This window comes from Manacus vitellinus, unplaced genomic scaffold (assembly GCF_001715985.3).
Source record: "Manacus vitellinus isolate BGI_N305 unplaced genomic scaffold, ASM171598v3 scaffold_22_pilon, whole genome shotgun sequence".
Taxonomy (NCBI): Eukaryota; Metazoa; Chordata; class Aves; order Passeriformes; family Pipridae; genus Manacus; species Manacus vitellinus.
The window spans coordinates 4,938,018-4,959,508 of NW_021939632.1; the positions used below are offsets into that span (position 1 = coordinate 4,938,018).

At 39.7% G+C, this 21,491-nt stretch overlaps 1 protein-coding gene across 14 annotated transcripts in view; it reads left to right on the forward strand.

Moving 5' to 3' along the window:
- Positions 1-21,491, forward strand: part of CLASP1 (cytoplasmic linker associated protein 1) — a 162,348-nt gene that overhangs the window by 76,656 nt on the left and 64,201 nt on the right. For 9 of the 14 annotated variants that reach the window (XM_008922930.3, XM_018072562.2, XM_018072563.2 and 6 more), the window contains exons 15-21: positions 131-208; positions 2,398-2,565; positions 3,352-3,401; positions 4,598-4,768; positions 13,596-13,703; positions 15,243-15,269; positions 17,029-17,196. In XM_008922930.3, the coding sequence (XP_008921178.2) occupies positions 131-208; positions 2,398-2,565; positions 3,352-3,401; positions 4,598-4,768; positions 13,596-13,703; positions 15,243-15,269; positions 17,029-17,196 (770 nt within the window). Of the gene's footprint in view, positions 1-130; positions 209-2,397; positions 2,566-3,351; positions 3,402-4,597; positions 4,769-6,433; positions 6,458-13,595; positions 13,704-15,242; positions 15,270-17,028; positions 17,197-21,491 lie in introns of all 14 variants that reach the window. The other 5 variants (XM_018072566.2, XM_018072571.2, XM_008922934.3 and 2 more) reach the window with 2 other exon arrangements.

Sequence of the window (21,491 nt, forward strand, 5' to 3'; positions counted from 1 at the left end):
TTACATCAAAATGGGAGGATGTGATGAACTGTTTGTTTTTGGAGACCAAGGCAAAATCAAATCAGCCGTTTGTTTATAAGTGTTGCTTATCTTTCTGAACTGCTGGATAATGTTTTCTTTCTTATTTCAGACACATATCAGTGTTAGCTGAAACAATAAAGAAGGGAATTCATGATGCAGACTCTGAAGCCAGGATAGAGGCAAGAAAGTAAGTGGAAGGTGTCTGATTTTCCTCCCCTTCTTTGCCCCTGTTGTGTGGTTAGCCAGTGGTATTGCATGCTTGAAACACAAGTCCAAGCAAGTCTCCTGACTTCAGTTGGTGGTAACTTTTCCCTTGGCTTGGGAGTGTGTGTTTCAGCAGGAGATGCCATAGCAGGCGATCACACAGGGCTGAGTTACGTGTATTGTGTCTTGTAATGGTGCTTATTTCACTTTGTTCTTGTAATATTTTTTTTTCCATCTGGGCAGGTAAAATGCTCACTTGCCTTGTTTAACAGTCTAGAGTTGAGAACTAGTAACCTCATCTTTCTTTTTGAAGTTTGAGTTGCTTGCAACGAACTGAGATTTCTGTTTAGTACACAAGCATATTATATATAAATATACTATTACTAATACATTTTTTCTTTCTTGGCCTGTATACAAGACAGTAATGCTGGGCAGAAGTGTAAATTGGATGATGAGTCCTGCAGAAAGGGATCTGGGGCTGCTGGCTGACAGCAGCTGATTAGAAGTCAGCCAGGAGGGCAAACCCCAGCTTGGGGTACATCAAGCGCAGTATGATAGGATGTGTGGAAATGCTTTAGAACTCTGCCAGGGGAGGTTCTGACTGGACATTATCAAACATTTCTCTACCAAGAGGGTGGTCAAATATTGAAACAGGCTTCCTAGAGAGGTGGTCAATGCCCTGAGCCTGTCAGAGTTTAAGGGGCATTTGGACAGTGCCCTTAACAACAGGCTTTAACTTTTGATCAACTCTGAATTGGTCAGGCAACTGAACGAGGTATTCCACGTAGGTCCCATCCAATTGAAATAGTCTATTCTATTGTTATTTAATACTGTTGAAATAAAAGTCCTTGTGCTTATACACTGCGAAACGGTACCCTAAATAAAGGTAATATTTTATGACACTGAAACAATATCTTTGTGTTTATCTATAGGAAATTTTAATATTCGCAATTAATTTTCTTCTGTTGAAGATCTTATGCATTTCCACTAGTGTGGTCATGCTTATGGTAGTATGCTGATATACCAGGATCATGCTCTTCTGAACAGAACACTACAGGAACATTTTTCTTCAGAAAGAGGCTGCTGTAAAACATGAAATCAATGCACAATAAATTTCATCAATCTAAATGCTCTGTTATAAGCAGAGGTGCTTCACACTAGGACTGCTTAAATCCTTTTGAAAAGGCAGTGTGTCCATCACTGAAAATTACAGTAGTCACTGAGACTTCACAACAGGTGACTAGTTAATCTGAATAGACAGCAAGGAGAATGGCATGAGACTTCAGAGAGCATGCTTAATTCTCTCTTCCCATGTTTATTAAATAGCAGTGTGGCTGATTGTAAGACAGAAATTTGTTTTCTTCTAGTGATGTGAGAATGTATGTGGCTTCTCTGAGGACTGGCTGTCACACACAAACAATTCTTGATTCATTTGAGCTAATGATTGTACTCTTAAACTGCCCATTAGTTGCCCCCTGAAAAGTACTGAGAGTCTTCATCTCCTTTGTACTGAGAGTGAATGGTGTTTGGCTATCAGCCAGGAGATTTGGACTATAGAGGAATTCTTCCCTTATCTTAAAATGCTCTTTTATTTTTAGCATGGCACTAATTTGAAGTCCACGGGAGCACCTCTTTTCTCTTCCTTGTTATTTCTTCCCAAAAACACTGTAAACAACCTCAACTCAGTACAGAGATATGTCTCTGCAGCATTCTAGGAGGACTGTTAAAATTAAGGAATAAAACACCTGGTGCTTTCCTGAATCAGGCCCATGCATGTGTGTTCTGCCTTTGGTCTGTTCTTGAAGTAGCTCTTGAACACCCAGTCCCAAACTAATATCAGTGTAGTGGGTTTGCAATCTTCTATGTTCAGTAGACAGCTGGAGAGATGAGGGTTCCTTCCATAATAAAGATTTGTTGGCTACTTGTGTTTTTACAATGAATGCACCAAGTGATTCTTTCATTTGGTTTGTCTTCCATGTGGCTGCTTGAGCGATGCAATGGGTTGAAAAAAGGGAAATGTCTTAAATGTGTCACAGGGCAGTAGATGGTTGAAATGCCTGGGCTAATGAGCCCACTGATGGCAATAGTGAAAAGGGCTCTGACTGTACCTTTGCTCCACTGCCCCCTAAAGCATGTCAAGGGCTTGCTCACAGTATCATGCCTTGTTTCCAGGTGTTACTGGGGTTTCCACAGTCACTTCAGCCGAGAGGCAGAGCATTTGTACCACACCTTGGAGTCTTCCTACCAGAAGGCCCTGCAGTCACATTTGAAGAACTCTGACAGCATCGTGTCCTTGCCACAGTCAGATCGCTCCTCCTCCAGCTCCCAGGAGAGTCTCAAGTAGGTCTTTGTGTCATTCACTGCTTCTTGATTTAAACAACTGCAGACAGAGAGCTCCACTGAATTGGAGGGAGCCATCTCATAGTTTTGTCTCATCTGGTCATCATTTGGACTCTACACTTGGTTACTCCAAAATATATTTTATAATTTTTTTTAGCTAACATTATATGAAAATAAAAAGCCAGCAAAACTGCTTACTGGCTTTAAAAATATAATCATTATCTTGACTCCATAAATAATTTTCTAGGAAGCTGTTTGTGCTCAGCAGTTACTGTTAGTCATTCCTTTCAGGTGTGCTTAAAATAGTGCCTGGATTTAGATTCTGCATTTCACATTAATCCTAGAGGTGTAAGTCTGCTTCTATCCATACAAGACACAAGAAATGACTAAACTAAATTGGAGTTGTAACTGCAAAGTCAATATTTAACTCTTCTGTTGAATGTATTTTAGCTAGTCTTAGAGATACAGTTAACTTAGACTCCAAATGTCTGTGATTTCTGTGTAATATGATATCAAAAATTTATTGGTTTAACTTTTTAAAACTACAAAAAGTGTTCTTAAAAATCTCTTCTTACATAAATAATATGAATATGAATTTATTTCTTAGTGCTTTTACAATGAATGTCATGGTGGTGCTGTATTTATTCTTGAATAAACTTTGTTAATCTCTTCCTGTATATAAATAACTTATTAACTTAGTTGTGTACTGAGGGAACAGAGTAGCATTGCTTCTGATGACTAAGAAATAGTACTTTTGTTTTAATAAATATTTATATTAACTTCCAGCCGTCCACTGTCTGCCAAAAGAAGTCCTACTGGAAGTACTACATCTAGAGGTGAGAACAGGAGCTGGAAAATGTGCTTGGATGTTGCTGATGAAGTGTGATGGATTAGAATGAAAATATCAGACATTGTGATAAGCAAAGAAAAACTTTGATCACTGTTTAATGCTCCCTAAAATGGCAGCTTAGTATGTAAAAATTTTAAATAGTTTTGGATTTTACGCCATATTTTGTGCATCAGCTGCTGATAAAATGATGCTTTTAAAGGATGTTAGTAAATCTGTAATTGCTTACACCTGAAGGGAAGCCTAAAAAGCCTTGAAAATTGTAGCCAAGGTATGTTTAGCTGTGTAATAACTCAAATAAACTACTGCTGATGCTAAGATATACAGCTACATAGTCTAGTGGTGCCTTCAGTTTAACAATTTTCTGTCATTAATTCTCTGTGGTTTCAGCGCTTACTGGAGGTGTCTGCACACAAGTCTTACATTGTTAAATTCCATCTCGTTGCTAATCTATTTTTACTGTCAGATGGAATATTTAGGTACAGCTTTTCTGTCCTAAGTAAATACATACAATAATCTAAATAATACATTTTAATATAAAATATAATAATCAAGAGTTTGTTGGTAAAAGATTAGCTGCCTTCTACACCTGACCAAGATCAGCTTCTGGCTGGTTTGTCTATACACTACACCCTACTGAGACCTTTGATTCAAGGAGGTATTGTTGTGTAACCTACTTGACTGTGCACACAAATGCATGTTTGCTTGCAGCTGAGTAGTCAAGCTTCATGCTTAAGTGGGTGAGCATCAACAAGTGATGGAAACAACGATCCTCTTGAGAAGATGAGGTGTTGTGAAGGAAGTTATTAGAACCTGAACTGAAGGACCTGAAGGTCTGTTTCGGCCAGCAACTCACAAGCCAGTGATGGGTATTGTGGTTGAACTTTCCCATCTAGATTCTGTTAGAAATTTCTTTTTACTGGCCTGACAGCCTTTTTGATCTTACCATTTAGGCTTGTGTCTGATAAAGTTCTTAGAGGTAGCATCAGGTCAGCATTGATGAAATATCTTTGCATGCAGTGTGGGATAGCCCTCACTGCCCTGATAAAGCATTCTTAGTTGAGGTATTTCAGTACCAGCAGGGTGCGTTAAAAATAGTACTTTAAACTGCTTGTCAGGCTCTTTGAAGCACACAGCTCAAAAAATTAATCTTCTTTATTCTGGATCTCCTACTCCCATCTGCAGCATCTACAGTAAGTACAAAATCTGTGTCAACACCAGGATCTCTGCAGCGATCCCGCAGTGACGTCGATGTGAATGCAGCAGCTAGTGCCAAGTCAAAAGTGACGTCTTCTGGAGCATCCACCCCCTTCAGTTCTGCTGCAGCCTTGCCCCCAGGGTCATACGCATCACTAGGTAAATCTACGTGTTCTACTCTGGCAGTTAGCTTTCTTTAGTAGAAGAAAGTGCCTCACAGTTTTACTGGAATATTAAACTCTAACTAGAAGAACATACCTTTAAGATAGTTCCCAGCTCTCCAGGATCAGTGTGTGATCTCTTGCCTTTTGGGATTAAGGAAAAAAAAATGATAACAGAACTAACTTGAAGCAACTTCATAGGTTTTGAATTGTATAATAGTCTGCATCTCTTCTTTCTGGGGAAAAGCAGAACTTATTATGGTTCTGGGACATTGCTGAGGAGAATACTTACTGCTCAATTCTTTTTGACATGTCCCTCTGTCTCTTTTCCTTCTTCTCCTTCCCTCCTTTCCTGACACTGGTTTTCCATTAATTGTTTTATGCTTTGAGTAGTACATCTTAGGTGAGTTTGATCGCTTTCTGTTTCACAAAAGAGAGGGATACAGAAGCAAGAGGAAGTCAGCCTTACCGTTCCGCCGGACAGGATATAAGTATCTGTTCTTTATACTAACTCTTTGGATTATAGCCATGTGTCACATTATTCTCTCAGAGCATTGTATATCACCTTCAGGTACCTCAGGGTTTCTTACAACACACTTTGCATTGCATCTTTCTCTCCTGGAGATACCATTGGAGAAGTCAACGGAGGAGGAAATGCAAGGCAGTGATTGACATCATATTTGCTGAGCTTCAACTCTGTTGTGAGCAGAGCTGATCATCTGAGCTAGTTTCTCATTCTGCTGGTTTCATACTAATGTAATCCCAGACTTGTCATCAACTTACTTTTACAGGAGGGAGAAAAGTCAGGAATCTGTGGTCTTGATTTAAACTATAGATTATCTTCCTGAGTCAGTTGAGAAGTTTCTTCTCCTTAGTGTAGGGCATTTGGTCTTTAATCTGATAAAATATACTTGGTGAATTATGTAGGGATGGTTTCTATAGATTCCTTTTTGAGACCTGTCTCTTTCGTATCTGAAATGTTTTACCTTGGCTTAGACGTGTTGGTTGTATTCAATTCAGAAATTGAATTCTTATTCTGATTTAAATTATTCATACTTGTTTCAAGATGTAGATACATCGCAGTGGAAACATAATACAGAATGTGAAGTTGATCCTGTGCTTTTGGGCTTGCACGTGCAGCCATTTTTGAGTCGTGCTGTGCACTGGCTTCAGTGGCTAAACTGCCTTCAAACAGTCATGCCATGAGGAAGAACGGAAGAGGGGGGAAGTACCTACTTAAAGCTAACTTGATCCTTGAAGCTGAGAGACTGAATACAGTTAGTCTTTTTCTTAAACTAGGCTGTAGGAGAAAAGCAGCAAATTCACTCTAAGTGATGCAAACATGGCTGCTCCTGAAGGACCCTGCTTCCTTTTGAACTTGTAGGGATGTTTATCATCTTCACATTCCCATGAGAGAAATGGTGAGGCAAGCAATGAAAATCGAGTTTGGCAAAGGTTGGTTATTGCAGGAGGGAAAACCTGCAAGTGTTTTCTTCAGATATATCCAGGTTTGATTTGCTGCACAGTCAAACTTTTTTCATTTCTTTAATTGTATTAATTTTTTTTGCATATTTATGGAGCTAATATACAGTACCCGCTTCTATTGATGTTACTGATTTTTCCCTATTAACCCTCTCCTTATTTTTCTTTAATTTGCTTAAAGATGGTACTACCAGTAAACCCGAGGGTAAGCAGTCTCTCTGTGTAACCGAGGTGTGTCCACAGTCGTACTGCCCTGCCTGGTCTCTGTTCTCAAAGTGTTATCTGGTTCTCATCCATGTTCACTGGTGACCTGCATGAAGTGTTGCATGGTTGTCCTGCTCATTTTGATGCCATGGGGTATTCTTCACTTTCTCTTTGAGCTCCTCCCTGCTAATAAGCACTAGTCTGCTTTTATGACTTGACTTCTGGTCAGAGTTGTATGTGGGTTTCTGTATTTAAAGTGCTGCTTTTGGTTGAAGGTGACCTGTGCCCAAACTGAAAAAAAAACCAAAACAAAACCAAAACCCAACAAAAAACCCCCAACACAAAGCTTGTGATTTCTTGCTCCTTGATGTGTAAAGGTTTGCTGTGTTTTTCCATCCAAAGCTCAGGTCACAACTGCCAAATGCTTTTGGGAAGAGACTGGGCAGTGAGAGAATTGAATGAGATAATCACATGGCAGAAAAATGAGGACAGTAAACAATGATCTCTAGGGAAGGAATATTTAGTCAACCTCTTTAAACCTGAGCTCTCTTTTTGTTGTTAACTGTCTGAGATGGCTTACACTGAAGACAGTTGGAGGAAAGGCGCTTTTTTTACTAGAACACTGAGCCTGCTAGTTTGGGAAGGATCCCAGTCTGTTCCTCTGGCTCATTGTCAGAACTTGTTCTTTATTTCTTTTTTCTCAAGCAAAAAAAGATCACTGGGAAATCACTTTTTCTGAGGTAGACAGGAGTTGAAAACAAGAATGTTTTCTACATAGAATGAAGAAACTACATCCCCCAACAAACCCCTTTTCTTCCAATGCAAGTCTCTTTTCGAGGGATCTACTACTGTCTTGTGAGACTGTGCTCGTGTCCTCAATAGCTCCTTGTATTTGGATGTGGTGGTCTTAGAAGTGCCACTGTACTGTTGTGACACATTATTTTCCTGACTACTATTGATGCATTGATTTATTATTTAGAGGGGAAGGTCTGTACCATTTCTGAATATGGTACTTGGTGTTGAGAGGTGAACTGGCTCTGCATCTTGGGCAGGTGTTTGTGCTTTGTGATCTGTCAGTGATAAGGAATATGAAGTTGGCCTAAACACCTCGATTTCTAAATCAGTCGTGAATTGGATGAAAATTCCGAGTTGTTATAATACTGGGCTTTTTGGTTTTGTTAATTGTTGACCCTTTTATCTTGTTCCTTTCATCCCAGTTCTCAAACCTTTCTATTTCTGACCTAGCTTTGAACTGTTTAAGGTTTAATGTTAATTTATGGAATACCCTATGCAGTTCTCAGTCCTCTCTTTAGCTGTAATAGTATTTGTGTAAGCAAGTTACAACAGCTGTCCTGTGGAATACCTTTTTTTTTAGCTTATTGAATGCTTTATTGCCATAAAGCAAAAGGGTGGGGTTTTTACTTGGTTATTGTTTTCAATTCAGTTATATTAGAAGCAGATCAAATTTGGTAAAACTCTGTAATAGAAACCAGCAAGTTGCTTAAGACAAGGAAGATTGAGATGAACTTTCAAAAATGGAGTTTACCATCCCCTTAGTGTTAAATACTGAATCTCATATTTTTTTGCTATAGGATTCTCTTTTTTGTGGACAGTGAGGATCAGGGAGAATTATAACAACACAGTACACTAATAGCCAGAGTACTTGAAGGAGTAAATCACTGTTGGAAACTCTTCATCTTTGTTTTCCTTTGAGATGGCTCAGGGGAAAACAACCTTTATTCAGGATTTAGTGTGTCCTACACTGAATGATGAAGGCTGAGAAAGGTCTTCTGCCAACTCTCTGATATTGCAGAGTTTGTCAAGAACTACAAGGAAGGCAAAATTTTATATTCTTGACATAAACGTAAAAATTAAGAGGGTGGGGGAAGAGAAAAACATCCCCTTGCTCTGGAAATACAGGAGGAAACAGAATATAAAGCAGAAGTGCCACCTACACCCATGCTCCTGTGGTTTGTTTGGGGTTTTTTGCAGGTCACCAGTAAGTCTTTAAGAGAAAATCCCCGTGGTTTTTTGTGTGGTTCAACTTGACATTGAATCTGCAGTCTGGTTCCCATCATGGCTTTCTGTAGCTGCAGTGTAAAAGTTCTGCACCTTCCCCTCAGCCAGAGCCAGCATTGTGTGGACTTGGCAGTTCCAATCTGCTTTGCCCTCGGTTCTCCTCAGTGGTTTGGTGAGGAGCCAGGCAGCTCAAACCAGGAGCAAGATAGAGTAGGCTGTGCCAGTAGCAAGAATACAAGTTGAGTTGAGTGTCAGTCCTTTGGTTTTAAGTAGTGGCATCCCAACTGGCAAATGTTGCTGGAATGTGCTTCCTTATGGAAAGGTACTGTGAGTCTGTATACCAGTGAAATCTGTGCAGGTCTTCATGCAGTGCACAGTTATGCCTTGATTGCCCAGACCCTTCATGTATGGGGTCTGGGCAGTCAAAGCAATCATGATTCCCTGAACTTCATTAAGGGCTTTGCACACAGAAACCTCAAAAGAGATAAAGTCTTTATATTGATCAGTACTTCACGGCTAGTGCTGGGGAGGTAGCGCTTGTGCCATGTTTGTTATACCTGATTAAAAGGAAACCTTAGAAAAGTTTCTGCGTGTTTTATCATGAAGTGGATTTTCAAGGAATATTTTAAAAAGGTGCATAATGCTGACTTTCAGTACAGAATAATGGTGCAGAGCATTTCTGTTATCTGGCTGCCTTTTTTCAAAGTGAGCATAAAGTCAAACCTTTCCCTGAAGGGAGAAGCATAAATGCTGGTTTGACCTGAAACTGGCAAGTTTAAAACAAAATCAGCAGCAGTTTCTACAATCAGTGGCACAATTTTCAATAGTTTTTATTATTCACCACAAAGGCAATAAAATGTGCTTCATTATAATTTTCAGATAACTTAGGCTCAGTTGGACACCTTGAGTGCATTATCAAAGGCTTTGGGAGTAACACAAGTTTAAAGAAATCACCATTCCCGATTTCTTCTCTGCCTTAAAGCTCTCCCTTGTCCTCAAGGGCAAGGCTTCTTTCAAAGTAGTGACTAACTGTGGTACTGCTCAGGTAGCAGGTTTCTTACTTCTCTTGGTCCATCCCTTTGCAAGTGCTGAGTTGATTTGCCTGTGCTTATTTGTGTAGGGCAAAGTGGAGCAACTGTTGTTTACTGAGTCCTCTGCTTTGGAGGGAGTTCTTGTGCAAAACCTAGAGATGGCATAATCTGATGCTTTCCAGTAAGAATCAGTTCCTTCTTGGGGAAAATTGTGGTGCAGAGTCAGGTCTTACACTAATATAATGTTGGACAAGTGCTGAATATGCATGGTAACCATTCCAATGGTAGTTGTAGAAAGTTGTTGTTTACAGATTTATATGTAAAGCATGTTTTTAATTGATCTGTGTCTCAGATGTCCACGTGACATTTAGCAGCGATACATATAGGGGGAACTAGAGGTTCTTTCAGTGATGTTTTTCTGCAAGTGGGGCAAAACTCCACTTCTGGGTACCCTAAATGCTTTAACCTGATCTGTGGAGAGACCATTATCATCCCAGTGCTTCCATATGTAACTTGTGTGGTTGTAGGTATCACTATTCACACATGGAATTGATTAAACTGAGTTGCGGAGCTATAACATACCATTTCTAGACTATTTGAAAGCCATTTTCTTCAGTGTAATGCACAGGCTGAGTGTCACAAAGCCCTTGTCTGTTCTGAGGAATGGGGATGGTGCAGTGTCCACTCAGAAGAGCTCAGAGCAATGCTGTCAGGTGAGGCCTCTTGTAAAGCACAAATGTTATCATAGAATCTTACTTCACTTGTTCCTTTTAAAAAAAAACCAAGACAACCTTCCTGGGTTTTAACATATGTTAGACATTTCAGGGTTGATTCTGAACCATTGTTGTAAAAATGACAGTAACTTCAAGAAATAAAACCAAAACCTCCTAAAAAATCCACAAATGGTTTCTTAACACAAAGCATTTGCATGGAGTCTTTCAAAATCCTTTCTGTACCAACCAATGTGTCACGTATCAAATTTAGATCAAGGGCTCTTTTATGGAAATACTTTTATGGTTTTTGGAAATTAGTTGGGGCAGTCTTTATCTGTTCCTTTGCTGTGCTGCTGTTGTCAGGATGCAGTAATGCTTTTAAAAGCAGCAGGAAAATAATGATTATGAAATATGGATTGCTACATCTGCAGTTTGAGCTAGATATGGAGACAAACCCACTTGAAAGCAAAGAAGTTTTGGGAGGGGAGGTGTTTGCTTGAGTTAAACAACAATAGCAAAGTCTAAATAACTTACTTGATATGTTTTTTCCAGTCCTGCTTGAAATTAGTTTTTCTGTCTGGGTTAGAATGATAGAGATAAAGCCACACGCATAGTTCTATGTGCAAATAACTCTTGGGTGTAAATGCAGACTCTTGTTTGCACATGAAATTCTTAGGGAAATGTAGCAGACACATTTATATCTACATATTGCAACTACAATATATGCATGCTGTACTTGGTATAATATATGTGAAAATCTGTTTGCACATTGCAAGTCCAGTGCAGTGTCTGAAAGGATGAGAAAACCAGTATCAGTGTTGGCACTCTGTTCCTCCTGTGGGAGAACAACTCCTTGTCCCACATTGTTCTCTCTGACACCCATTAGCCCAAAATCAGTGTGCAAATCTAATTCCAAAAGGAGGCAGAATTTTGTTCCTGGGCATTTATTCATTCAGAAACTGCTGAAGTTGGTAGGAATCCGTGCACTAACTCTCAAGGGTTTCAGAATAGGACTTGAGTTCTCTGTTTCTAATCCTGCTGATAATCACATGTTAATTAAGTTTGACCCTTCAGTTCAGTTTTCTTTTTTAAAGCCTCTAGAATTGTTATCAGAAGCTAATCTTAGTTTCTCTTTATAGATTTTTTTTAGGCTTTGTATTTCTTAAGGTGGAATACATATTGTCCCGGTTTTCTCCTTCTTAGTCACCTACTGATGGAGACCAAAAAAAATAAATTTTTTTGTAGATGCAGAAAAATCCAGAAAATTCTGAGGATCTTAAGTGGTCTGTGCATAAGAGGAGACATCAGTATCTTCTCACCCTTTCTTGACCCATACATATCACTAAACATGTCTTCCAGTAATGTCTGCTGTTGTGTGTAAAAGTGAATTTCAGCTTGAGTTACCCCCCAGGACTTCCTGTAATGCCAAGGCCTCCTGTTGGTGTTCTGGAAGGATGTAAGTGAATTCCATTACTGGTTCCTAAGACTGGTCAGGTTTAACTTCTTGTCTTACTACGATGCCCTCTTGATGTGAGAAATGAGGGGAAGTCTTGAGGCTTCTGACAAGAGTGTGACATCTGTCTGCCTCCTTCCCTAAGCAATTCTTCCTCAAAGCCCATGGTGGGGTTTGGGGTCCATGCCTTGTTAACGAGTCACAGGGTGGCTCTGCTCATCTGTGTGTAGCTATGCTGTGCCAAACTTGCACGGGATGGGGGTGACCCAGCGGAAAGCTCTAGGGCTGCCTCTGATTGTGTGTCAGGCTGACTGTTTGTAAGAGGCAAGACTGTCCTAGAGTAGAGGAGAACTGCAGCCTTGCTGGTGGTAAGACCTCAGCAACCAGTTTGGTGACTGCTGGACCCATGTGGACTTGCTCAGAGCTTGTTTAATTAAGCTGGTGATTAAAACGTTTTGTTTGTGTTTTCTGAGTTTTATGCTAATGATTTCTTCTGTGTCTCATTTATAAGCAGTTGTTTGAATGTACATGCCTGTATTTTGCCTACTGAGCTGTTTTAAAACTAGGTGCTGGTGAAGAGGTTTGAAGTAGAGCTGTCTTGTAGGCTTTTTCCCTTGCAGACAAGTTTAGCCTCTCTTCTCAAAGTTAAGCATCTCCTTATCTCTTTGTGTCTAGCAGAAACTTGCAGACCATGTTATGAATATTTTGAGAGCTCACAGAAGAACATAGCTCCCAATTGTTCAGCCTGGGCTGCTTGCCATTGTCTTGTCCTGCATGTGTACCTTATGTGAAGTTGGGTTTTTTTGGGTGGGAAATGTGTGTCTCCCTGTTCATATTTCTCTGTATGCTTATGGTAGAGACAAGAGGGCAGGAGATGAATATCTGTAACCAGTGGGTGCAGTTGTCTAGACTCTTCCCTTACCTGATATGGGTTTTTTCTCTTTTATTATTGTACCTGAAACTTGAAATCATCCTCTGAATGCAGGATAGCACTGGCATGAGTCCTGAGAAACAACTTCAGATTTGGCTGGGAACGGACGTGTTGAAAAGTACTGATGGAGGCTTTCTTTGTGTTACTCTTAATTATCATTTCTTTCCCATTAACTAGAGACAGATAATTGAAGCTTAGCACTGGAAAGAATGTTCTGTAGGAAATGACCCTGCCCCAGGAAGGGGGTGAACTGATGACCCTGTAAGCTTTCCTAGCTCAAATGTCTGTGGCTTTTTCATGAGGAAAGGACCAAAAAAGGACCAAGAACACTTTATACCCTTTCTCTGCTTAAATAAAGAGAAGGCACACAGAATCATTTTTCCACAACATTGATTGTGTTAAATGGGACTCTCCATTACAAGTCAAGTTACACTGATCTCTGGATAAATATGAGGGATCTGTAAACAGGGAAAATTCAATGAGCCTGAAATAAAAGCATGGTCAGACTGCATTGACAGAGTGTCGCAGGAGTGCATGCCATCCTGCGCAGGGGGGAGCAGGATATAAAGCACCAAACAGCTAGCTGGAAATCCCAGTGATGGAATTTGGGAGGGCATCTGTCACACCTGTCTCTGAAAGTGTGATCACCTTCTCAGAAAGTAATAATTTGATATAGGAAGCTGCATTGAGGAGGTTGACATTTTTTGTTGTTGATCCTTTATAAAGAAGCTACTATAGAACAGAAACAAAGGCTATAGAGAGGTAATATTTTTTAATTAAACTGGCTGATAGCATTACCGAGAGCAAAGAAGTTTTTGGACTCATGGACTGTGGCTGTTTCCATTCCCTCCCCTGCGTCTCAGCCAGCCCAATAAAAGGTGTTGCCTCTTCCTATAAAATTCTTTTGTATACCCTGGGTAATTGTGTGTAGAGTGTGTTAGACACTGCTGCTGCCTTTTATTAACAGTGTGATTGTCTTTGCATTCCTCCAGGTCGGATCCGTACGAGGAGACAGAGCTCTGGCAGTGCCACAAGTGTCACCTCGACGCCTGCTGATACTCGAGGCCGCAGCCGGGCTAAAGTAGTTTCCCAGTCCCAGCGTAAGAATTGTTTTATTCCTGGGGGAGCAGAACAAATAGTTATTAATACGTTTCTCTTGAACTGCAGTAGTGTCAGCTGAGAATTGGGCTCACTTCTGATAATAGTGTTTGGACATGTAATAAAATGAATCCCCATGTGGCAGTGTGTGCTCCTGCTGACAGACAGGGCCCCAAATCCGAGTGCTAAGTTGCTACCATTATTTACTGGTTGTGCAGCAGAATCTCATGTCGCTGTCATCTGTAGAACTAAATAGCTGGCACTGAGTCCTGCTGAGACACCCCCTGTGACTGTAGCTGACTGCTGTCCTGGGGTCTTGCTCTACCAAGCTTCTCCTGCTTATGTGACTATTTCTGTATGTGTGACACGTGAACTGTCTAAAATTAATGGGATTTGGCATCAGTTTAAAATAGGACATTACCTATTTTGTGTAGATATGGGGAAAAGGGTTCTGCTTTGATTCACATGACACATCTGCGCTCTCTGGCTTCCTGGCGAGGCATGGCTTTCCCCTAGGAACCACACATATGGTGCTGCTGCATGTTTGTCATGTGCATCTAAGGAGAATTTTGTCACTCAAACTTTAAAAGGAATTGGGGGTAGGAAGAAGGCTAGTCCCTGTTTTGAGGACCTTCAGCCTTGTGGGTAAGAGGAGATGGGGTCTGTTGAAGGATCTGTCTGTTCTGAGGACTTGTCTTGCTTTGTACCCTTATTTAAAAGCCCTTCTCTGTTCATTCTCTCATTGCTTTGCTCTGTCATGCTGGAGAGGTGAAGAAGCAGTTTGTAGCCTTGTGTTAAGCTGAGAGAGCTGAAGAAAGTAGTAGTATGTTGAGAATAGGGCCAAATGAAAATCTTTACATTGGGGTCTCAAAGATATATTTGGGCTTAGGTATGCTGATATAAATTGATTGTTTAAGTTTTGAACCTAAAACTGATCTAAATCCAGAAATTGCCCTTTTTTTCCTAAACTTAGCTGGGTGAAAAATGGTCAGACTGCATGAGACAAGTCTCAGAAGTATTTAAAGAATAGTTAAATATCTGAAGGTTTCAGATATTATGGTCTTACTTTTTTTTATAGAATGCCTTATGAAAATTCAGGATGGTAATATCTGAACTTGCTGCCTTGGTCTAGTTTGCTGAATCCCATTTCCAGCCTAGCCCAATCAGATGTGTTCTTTATCCTTAAGCCAAGTTGCTTGAAATAATTTATGAATTCAAATATAAGTCACAGGACCAAATTCTCCATGCCCACACAGTGGGTAACCATGCTGAAATTTTTCATACTGGGCTGGGGTGTAATTTAGAGCAGAACTTGAGTCTCAGTGTCTTGGTTGACATTTTACTAAGTAGCTGATCAACCTTGGGAAATTTAGTTGCATCTGCACATTAACTCACTGCATTCTGCAGAGGCTTTAGGAGTGACATGTTTGTAAATAAATCTGTGTATTGTGTATAGCATAAACCGCATGCTGAACGCAGTATTGTCTTGCTGTCTTTTAATCCACTTTTTGCCTGTCCCTTGGTCTGCCCTCATAATCAAGGATCGAGATCAGCTAATCCTGCTGGTGGTAAGAAATGTTTTCCCTTTCTTGCTTTCTCATGTTATTTCCTTCACATTTTTTAACTGCTAAGCTTTTAGTGTCCCTCATTCTCTCCTAACCGTGAGACTTAAAAGGCATTTTCTTAAAGTCATAAGTCAAAATGTGTATGGCAGGTGACTTTGCTTTCTCCCAGTAATCAAACATGCTAAGCATACGTTCTGCACATTGAAGCACTCTCACTGCTGCAGCTTAAACCCCAGGTGCTAAATTCTTTTTCCAGTTACTTCAGTGCAACCCTGCTGACATCAGTGAGATCACAGCAGTGTACCTGAGAAGAGTCTTGGTTTTAGGTTGTGGTGCTCTGTGTAAGACTGGCATCTGTCACTTTGGGGGTGGGGAGAATGGAGCCAGCACCACACACAGTATTGAAGTATTGATTCAGAATGGCTTTGATTGAGAAATTGGAGGGGACGAGTAAGTGTATAATACATGTGTTATGGCATTGTCCATGAGACTAATAGAATTGCATATCTTCTTAAATTAAGACAGGAGAAGAGTCTTTAACTCTTGCTAGTACTAATAGTATCTGGAAATGAAATTTTTGTGAGATGCGTAGGTACTTTTCAGAGAGAAACCAACATGAGTATCAGTTCAAAATGTGAGCTTGCCTGAGTATGTTCTTGCAACCTTTTCAAGTATACTTTTCCTGACTGTTTTAGCAAATAAATTGAATGTCAGGAATGGTAATGGCAACAGCAGATTTTCAGGGACTCTATATACATGAAGAAGCAAAAAAAAAAATAAAAATAGTCTTGAATCTATTACTCTTAGAGTATTACTTCTTTATGATTACCTTTAAGCTAGCATTACTTAATTTTCAAACAACTTAGCAAATGAAGACCCAGAGGGGAAAAAAAGAAATTATCAGTCATCTCATTGAATTAGACAGCAAAAGTGTTTCAGATAGAGATATCTACTGCAGCTGGAATGTAAAGGTGTAAATTAATCTTGGTTAGTAGATTCTCTTACAGACAACAAGGCTTAGAAGAAATGTAAACTTGCTATGGACTATTCAGACAGAGAAGAAAAGATAAAACAGACCAACTATTTGACTTGCTAAAAATTTTCTTCATCTGAAAAATTAATAGCTTAGATTTAACCAACCAGACCTAAGTAAACCATCATCTCTACAAATGTGACAGGCTCACGTGGTTTACCCTTATTGTGCTGATCTCTTCAGATGTGATGGGGTTTTTATGTTGGTTGGATTTTGGTTTTGTTTTTTTTTTTATTTTCCTTCACTGAATTATTGTAGGAAAGTAATGCCACCACTGCAGTGTAGAATGAAGATGCCTGAGCTCCTCTGCAGCAGGTGACCTGTGCCAGAAGCCGGCAGCTGCAGCACAGCTCTCCACACAGGCTTGTTGGTGTTGCTTTGTGAGGAGTAGAAGCAGCCTGTGAATTCCATATTGCTGCAGCAAGGCTGTCCCAGCACCTCCACAAGCTCTCATAAAGCCAGCTGGGGTGTTCAAGTGCAGCAATGTCTGGGCTTGATCCCCAGTGGGAAGCACAGTTCATAGAGGCAGAGTTGCTGATGTCCATGTTTATTGTCCATGGGCTTTCCTCGGTCTTCCTTGCAAGCCCATAGGGAATATTCCCATTAGTTTGTTGAGTGATTTGGATCAAATTTTTATAGAGAGCTGATTGTGTTCCAGTTTTGCCATCAGTGTGCTTAAAATCTTGGGGGGTTTTAATTGTTTTACCCTTATTTCTGGTTCTCTTCTAGCTGGTAGCCGGTCTAGTTCTCCGGGTAAGCTCTTAGGAAGTTCCTATGGTGGCCTGAGCGGCGGAACATCCAGAGTCCAGCCAGTGCCATCATCTTCAGAGAAGCGCAGCAAGATTCCTCGGAGCCAGGGATGCAGTCGAGAGACAAGTCCCAACAGAATAGGACTAGGTAAGAACAGTCACTGCAGTGACATGCTGACCAGCATGCTTGAAGGAGGGTCCTTCCTGTTGACTAGTAAACTGTTTATGTTACTGTTATTCTTCTGAATTTTTCATCTGACAAGTTAATGTGATTGTGGTTTATTGGAGAGTAATTTTAATTTTCCAGGTTGAGCTATACTTTCAAAGTAAGCCTAAAGATGTCATGATGTATCTTCTGTTTGAAATTCAACATGAGTGATGTTATTAGATCAGACGGCAAAAACAGTTGTCGTGAATAACCATCACAGCAGAAAAACCTCATTTGGTATCAACGTCTCAGTCCTAAAATGAGTTGAGCAATCTTTACAGTCAGTTGGAATCAAAGGCAAAAAGCACCTTCTTGGATTATCTGAGAAATTTTGCAGCTTAAATGGTTTGCTTCTCTCATCCTTAATATCTTGGAGCCGCATTCTTAGACGATGTTTTAGACTTCTGCTTTAATTGTTCTGCTTTCAATATTCTTGTCTCAGTGACTGTTATGTAAATCTTCTGTAATAGTTTCAATTTTCAAATTTTATCAGCAGATTCATTTTTTTTAGGTCAGGTGAGTAAACATCGTATATAAAACTTTCGTGTATCCGAACTGAGGTGAAAAGGTATTCAATGTGCTGTCTGAACATTTTCATTTTTTAATAGAAATTGTTTTATAAGTTTGAAACTAATGTAAAAGAAGAACACTTTAAATGATACTGATGCTAAATTATTTTTTATCTCCAAAGACTTTTCTAGCAAGTTGAAATTGATTGAAATTATAGCCTTACTGTTGGCAGTTAAATTTATAACTGTTGTCTTAGCAAATGTATTTTACATTTAGTCTACCTTTTTATTTAGAGTAGATTGTTAATAGAGAAGTATCTTATTCATTCTTCTAGTATACTGAAATAATTTTAAAACACCTCAGTGCATATGCCATTATGATTCATAAAAAATAATTCATGTTCATTGTGATTGCTTTTCCAAATTCAGTGTTCTTCTCATGTCTGATCTATTTTATTGCCTCTGTATGAAATTGTGCTTTTCTGTTCGCTGCTTTTAAAATGTAAAGTGCCTCCCCAAATACTGGAGATAATTGTTCTGCTATCACTCTGTAGGAGAGCGGTGTTTTTTAGGAGGAAGCAAAGAATGATGGATAGTACCATCACCCATGCTTAAGCTGATCATCACGTTATGTGGTTTGATTTGAAACAGTCTTGAGCATCTGAAGGGAAATTGCCTTGTGTAAAAATCCTCACTCTTGGGTTGCCTGCTTTCAGGTACATTACGGAGCCTTGAATTCTTTTGAAAGAGTAATTTGTATCTAATTTCTCTGGTGTGCTCCCTGAGAAGACAGTCAGTGCTTGTTCTTTGAGAGTGGGAGAGAGCTCTGACATGTATCAAATGTGTGGCTTACACCTGCCCTCCCTGGGTTGATGGCCACAGCCTGTTCTTTTTGGGGTGTTAGGGGAACAGGCGTGTCTGACACTCGTGTTGCCTTTACTGCTCAGTATTTTAATTGAATCTTGAAAATGGTGATATTGGATTGGATAGCTTCTGCACTGTCAGCTATATATCATTATTCCATTGTATTTATTACTTTATAGCATAGTAGCTAACAGTATTTTATGCTTTCTTATTATGTTGCTTCAGTCTCTCTATTTCCTTGATATTTTATTTTGTTTGTTCATTTCATTAAATAGACTCCCACTCACCTTGGTTTTCAATACGGGAACCATCCACTGGAGTTTTTCAGGCCCTCCTGGGGCAGTAGCAAGATAATAACAGGCATCCTCATGGAGAGGCTCTAACATCAGTAAATCGATGCTAGCTTAGGTTTCCATGATGACCACAGGTATCCATGAATAATGTTCCTTCAGTGTGCTGGAAACCTTGAAGAAGTTGTTTTCAAAGAGGCACATTTGGTGTGCCAAGGTCCTGCATGGTCACCTGTATAGCCCTGCTTATGACACTTCAGTTTTAAGCTTACCTTTACTATCTCCTCAGTGAGTTTGACTAGTGGTGATAGTTGGGGAAGGAGGAGTATAGTCCACTTAATCTTGAGCTTTTCTTTGGGTCCCTTGAAGGAGATCATCTCCTCAAAAAGGCGATGTCCATTTCCCATGGATTGAAAGTTATGTGCCTGAAGTTAATTCTGTTGGATGCTCAGCAGATCATGTGGCACAGCTGGTTCTGAAAGGAGTGAGAGATTCAAGTTTGTCATTCTCCAAAAAGTGGAGCAGGCACAGCTGGCTATCAGTTTCCTGCAATAGCACTCTCTCTGGTTATGCTATGAGTGTTTATTGGAAAGCTGAAGGCAGTTCTTGACTTGCTTCTACAGGGTGTATCCCACTGCAGAGCTTTCCTTTGGCTGTTTTGGCAGCATTTCAGACTTTAAAATGCTGGTATTGATTTAAAGAAAGCCTCTGCTGATTTTCATTCTCCACTTAAGAATCATTAAAATTCACACCCTGATGAAATACAAGTTTCTTCCAAGTGGTAGATTGGTAAACAGGGGCAGTATCATGTTCTGCTAGTGATATTTACATTTGTTGTGTTCCACTGGTGTGTTTCAGTAATGATGTGAGCCATGTCTAAGTGCTGTGACTTTCCAGATGAAGTTGGTAAAACTTAGATGTACAGTACACATTAGAAAGTTTGAATATTGTTAAAAACAATGCAGCCTTGTCCTGTCCTAGGCTCTCTCACAGCAGAGCTGACTGTGGGCACACTGTCTGCTTTCATTCTGATTACTCCTTTTAATCCATTTTGCTACTCATTTACTTGATTTCTGTCCAACTTTTGGGGGTTGAGAATTCTCAAATTGAGACTTGTGTCTGTCGTCTCTGCTGCCTGCAGTACAGAGACAGGCTGTCACAGTATGAGAGACTTCTCTACATTACAACACTGCTGGCAGTGTCTAAAGGAAATACTCTGAGCAGCTGATACACAACCTTCTCTACACAGCACAGTATTAAAAATGTGAGGCAGGTGTCTGGGAGTTCACAACAGACTCATCTTTCAGTTCTTTTCTATCCATTCTTTTTTTCCTTTCTTCTGTGTTTGTATCCAGTAACATGCAAGCCTTTTGTTTGACCACTACTCATGAAGTAACCAGTGTTTGGTTTAGGGTGCTCTGTTTGTACAGTCAGTATTGTGCTACATGTGTAGCATTGTCCTACTAGTCTGTTCTCATGCAGTTAGAGCACATTTTCTTCATACTTCATGCTGCTGCTGTTAGCTGTTATGGAAGGAGAATGTATTGTGTGCATCCATTAATTTTTTTAATCATTCACATCTCTCCCTCTCTTAAGAGCCTTTACAGTTTTTAGTAGGGTTGTATTATAGAAAAGGCTGGCAGATCTTCTCTGCTTAAGAGAAATGACTGCTTGTGCAAACCTGATTTGAAGGCTGCCATTATTTACATCTAAGCATGAGACCCAAGAATGAGAAGTTTGCTTCTATAGAGTGTGCAATTTCAAGCAAGTATTGTGTGCAAGACTTTAGTGTGTTACTTTTATGTGTAGTTTACCCATCAGCTTTTTTCCTTGTACATCTGAGGTGAGATTATTGTACTCATGGACCCTAGTTTCATCCAGTTCTTATAATTTAGTCTGTCTTATTTAGGACCATTTAGCTCACTCAGAACCATTAGACATTATGGTGATCTAATCATCTTGGTTAATAACTCATCTTGTATTGTCTGACATCCAAGGTCAACCATCAGAACCATTAATTCAGCTGAGAGATATGAACTGGGTTTTGCAAAACTGGAAGGGATTTGACAAACCAAGAATCTGGCAGAAGTTTCTATTTGAATTAAAAAACCCAAATATGAAGGTTTCTATTTTGTTCTGTACTGTTTTGCTTGAAGGATACTAACACACCCAATGTATATGAGACCACAGAAACACTGTAGAGGAACTTCATTAGCTTGAGTCTAGGCATATAAGTTCTCTGTAAAAACCAACATTTATAAGAATATATATATATATTCTGAAGCATGCAAATGGCATTTTTTAAAATAAAAACAGGGATAGTGTCAAATTATTAGCATGTTCATATTACGCATATGTACCTCTGCTGTGTTGTCATCAAAGCTGGCAGATTAGGATTTACTTTGTGCATGAGAAAATTCTTTAATGGCTTTTCTTGAACGCTTAAAATATGCTACTGCCTTTTCAAAACAGCAAAGGAAATCTCTCGTCATTAAATTCTTCAGGGTAAACTCCTGGCAATTAACCACTGTTCTTTTCCCTAAGAAAATATTGTGTTCTTTATCAGGTATAA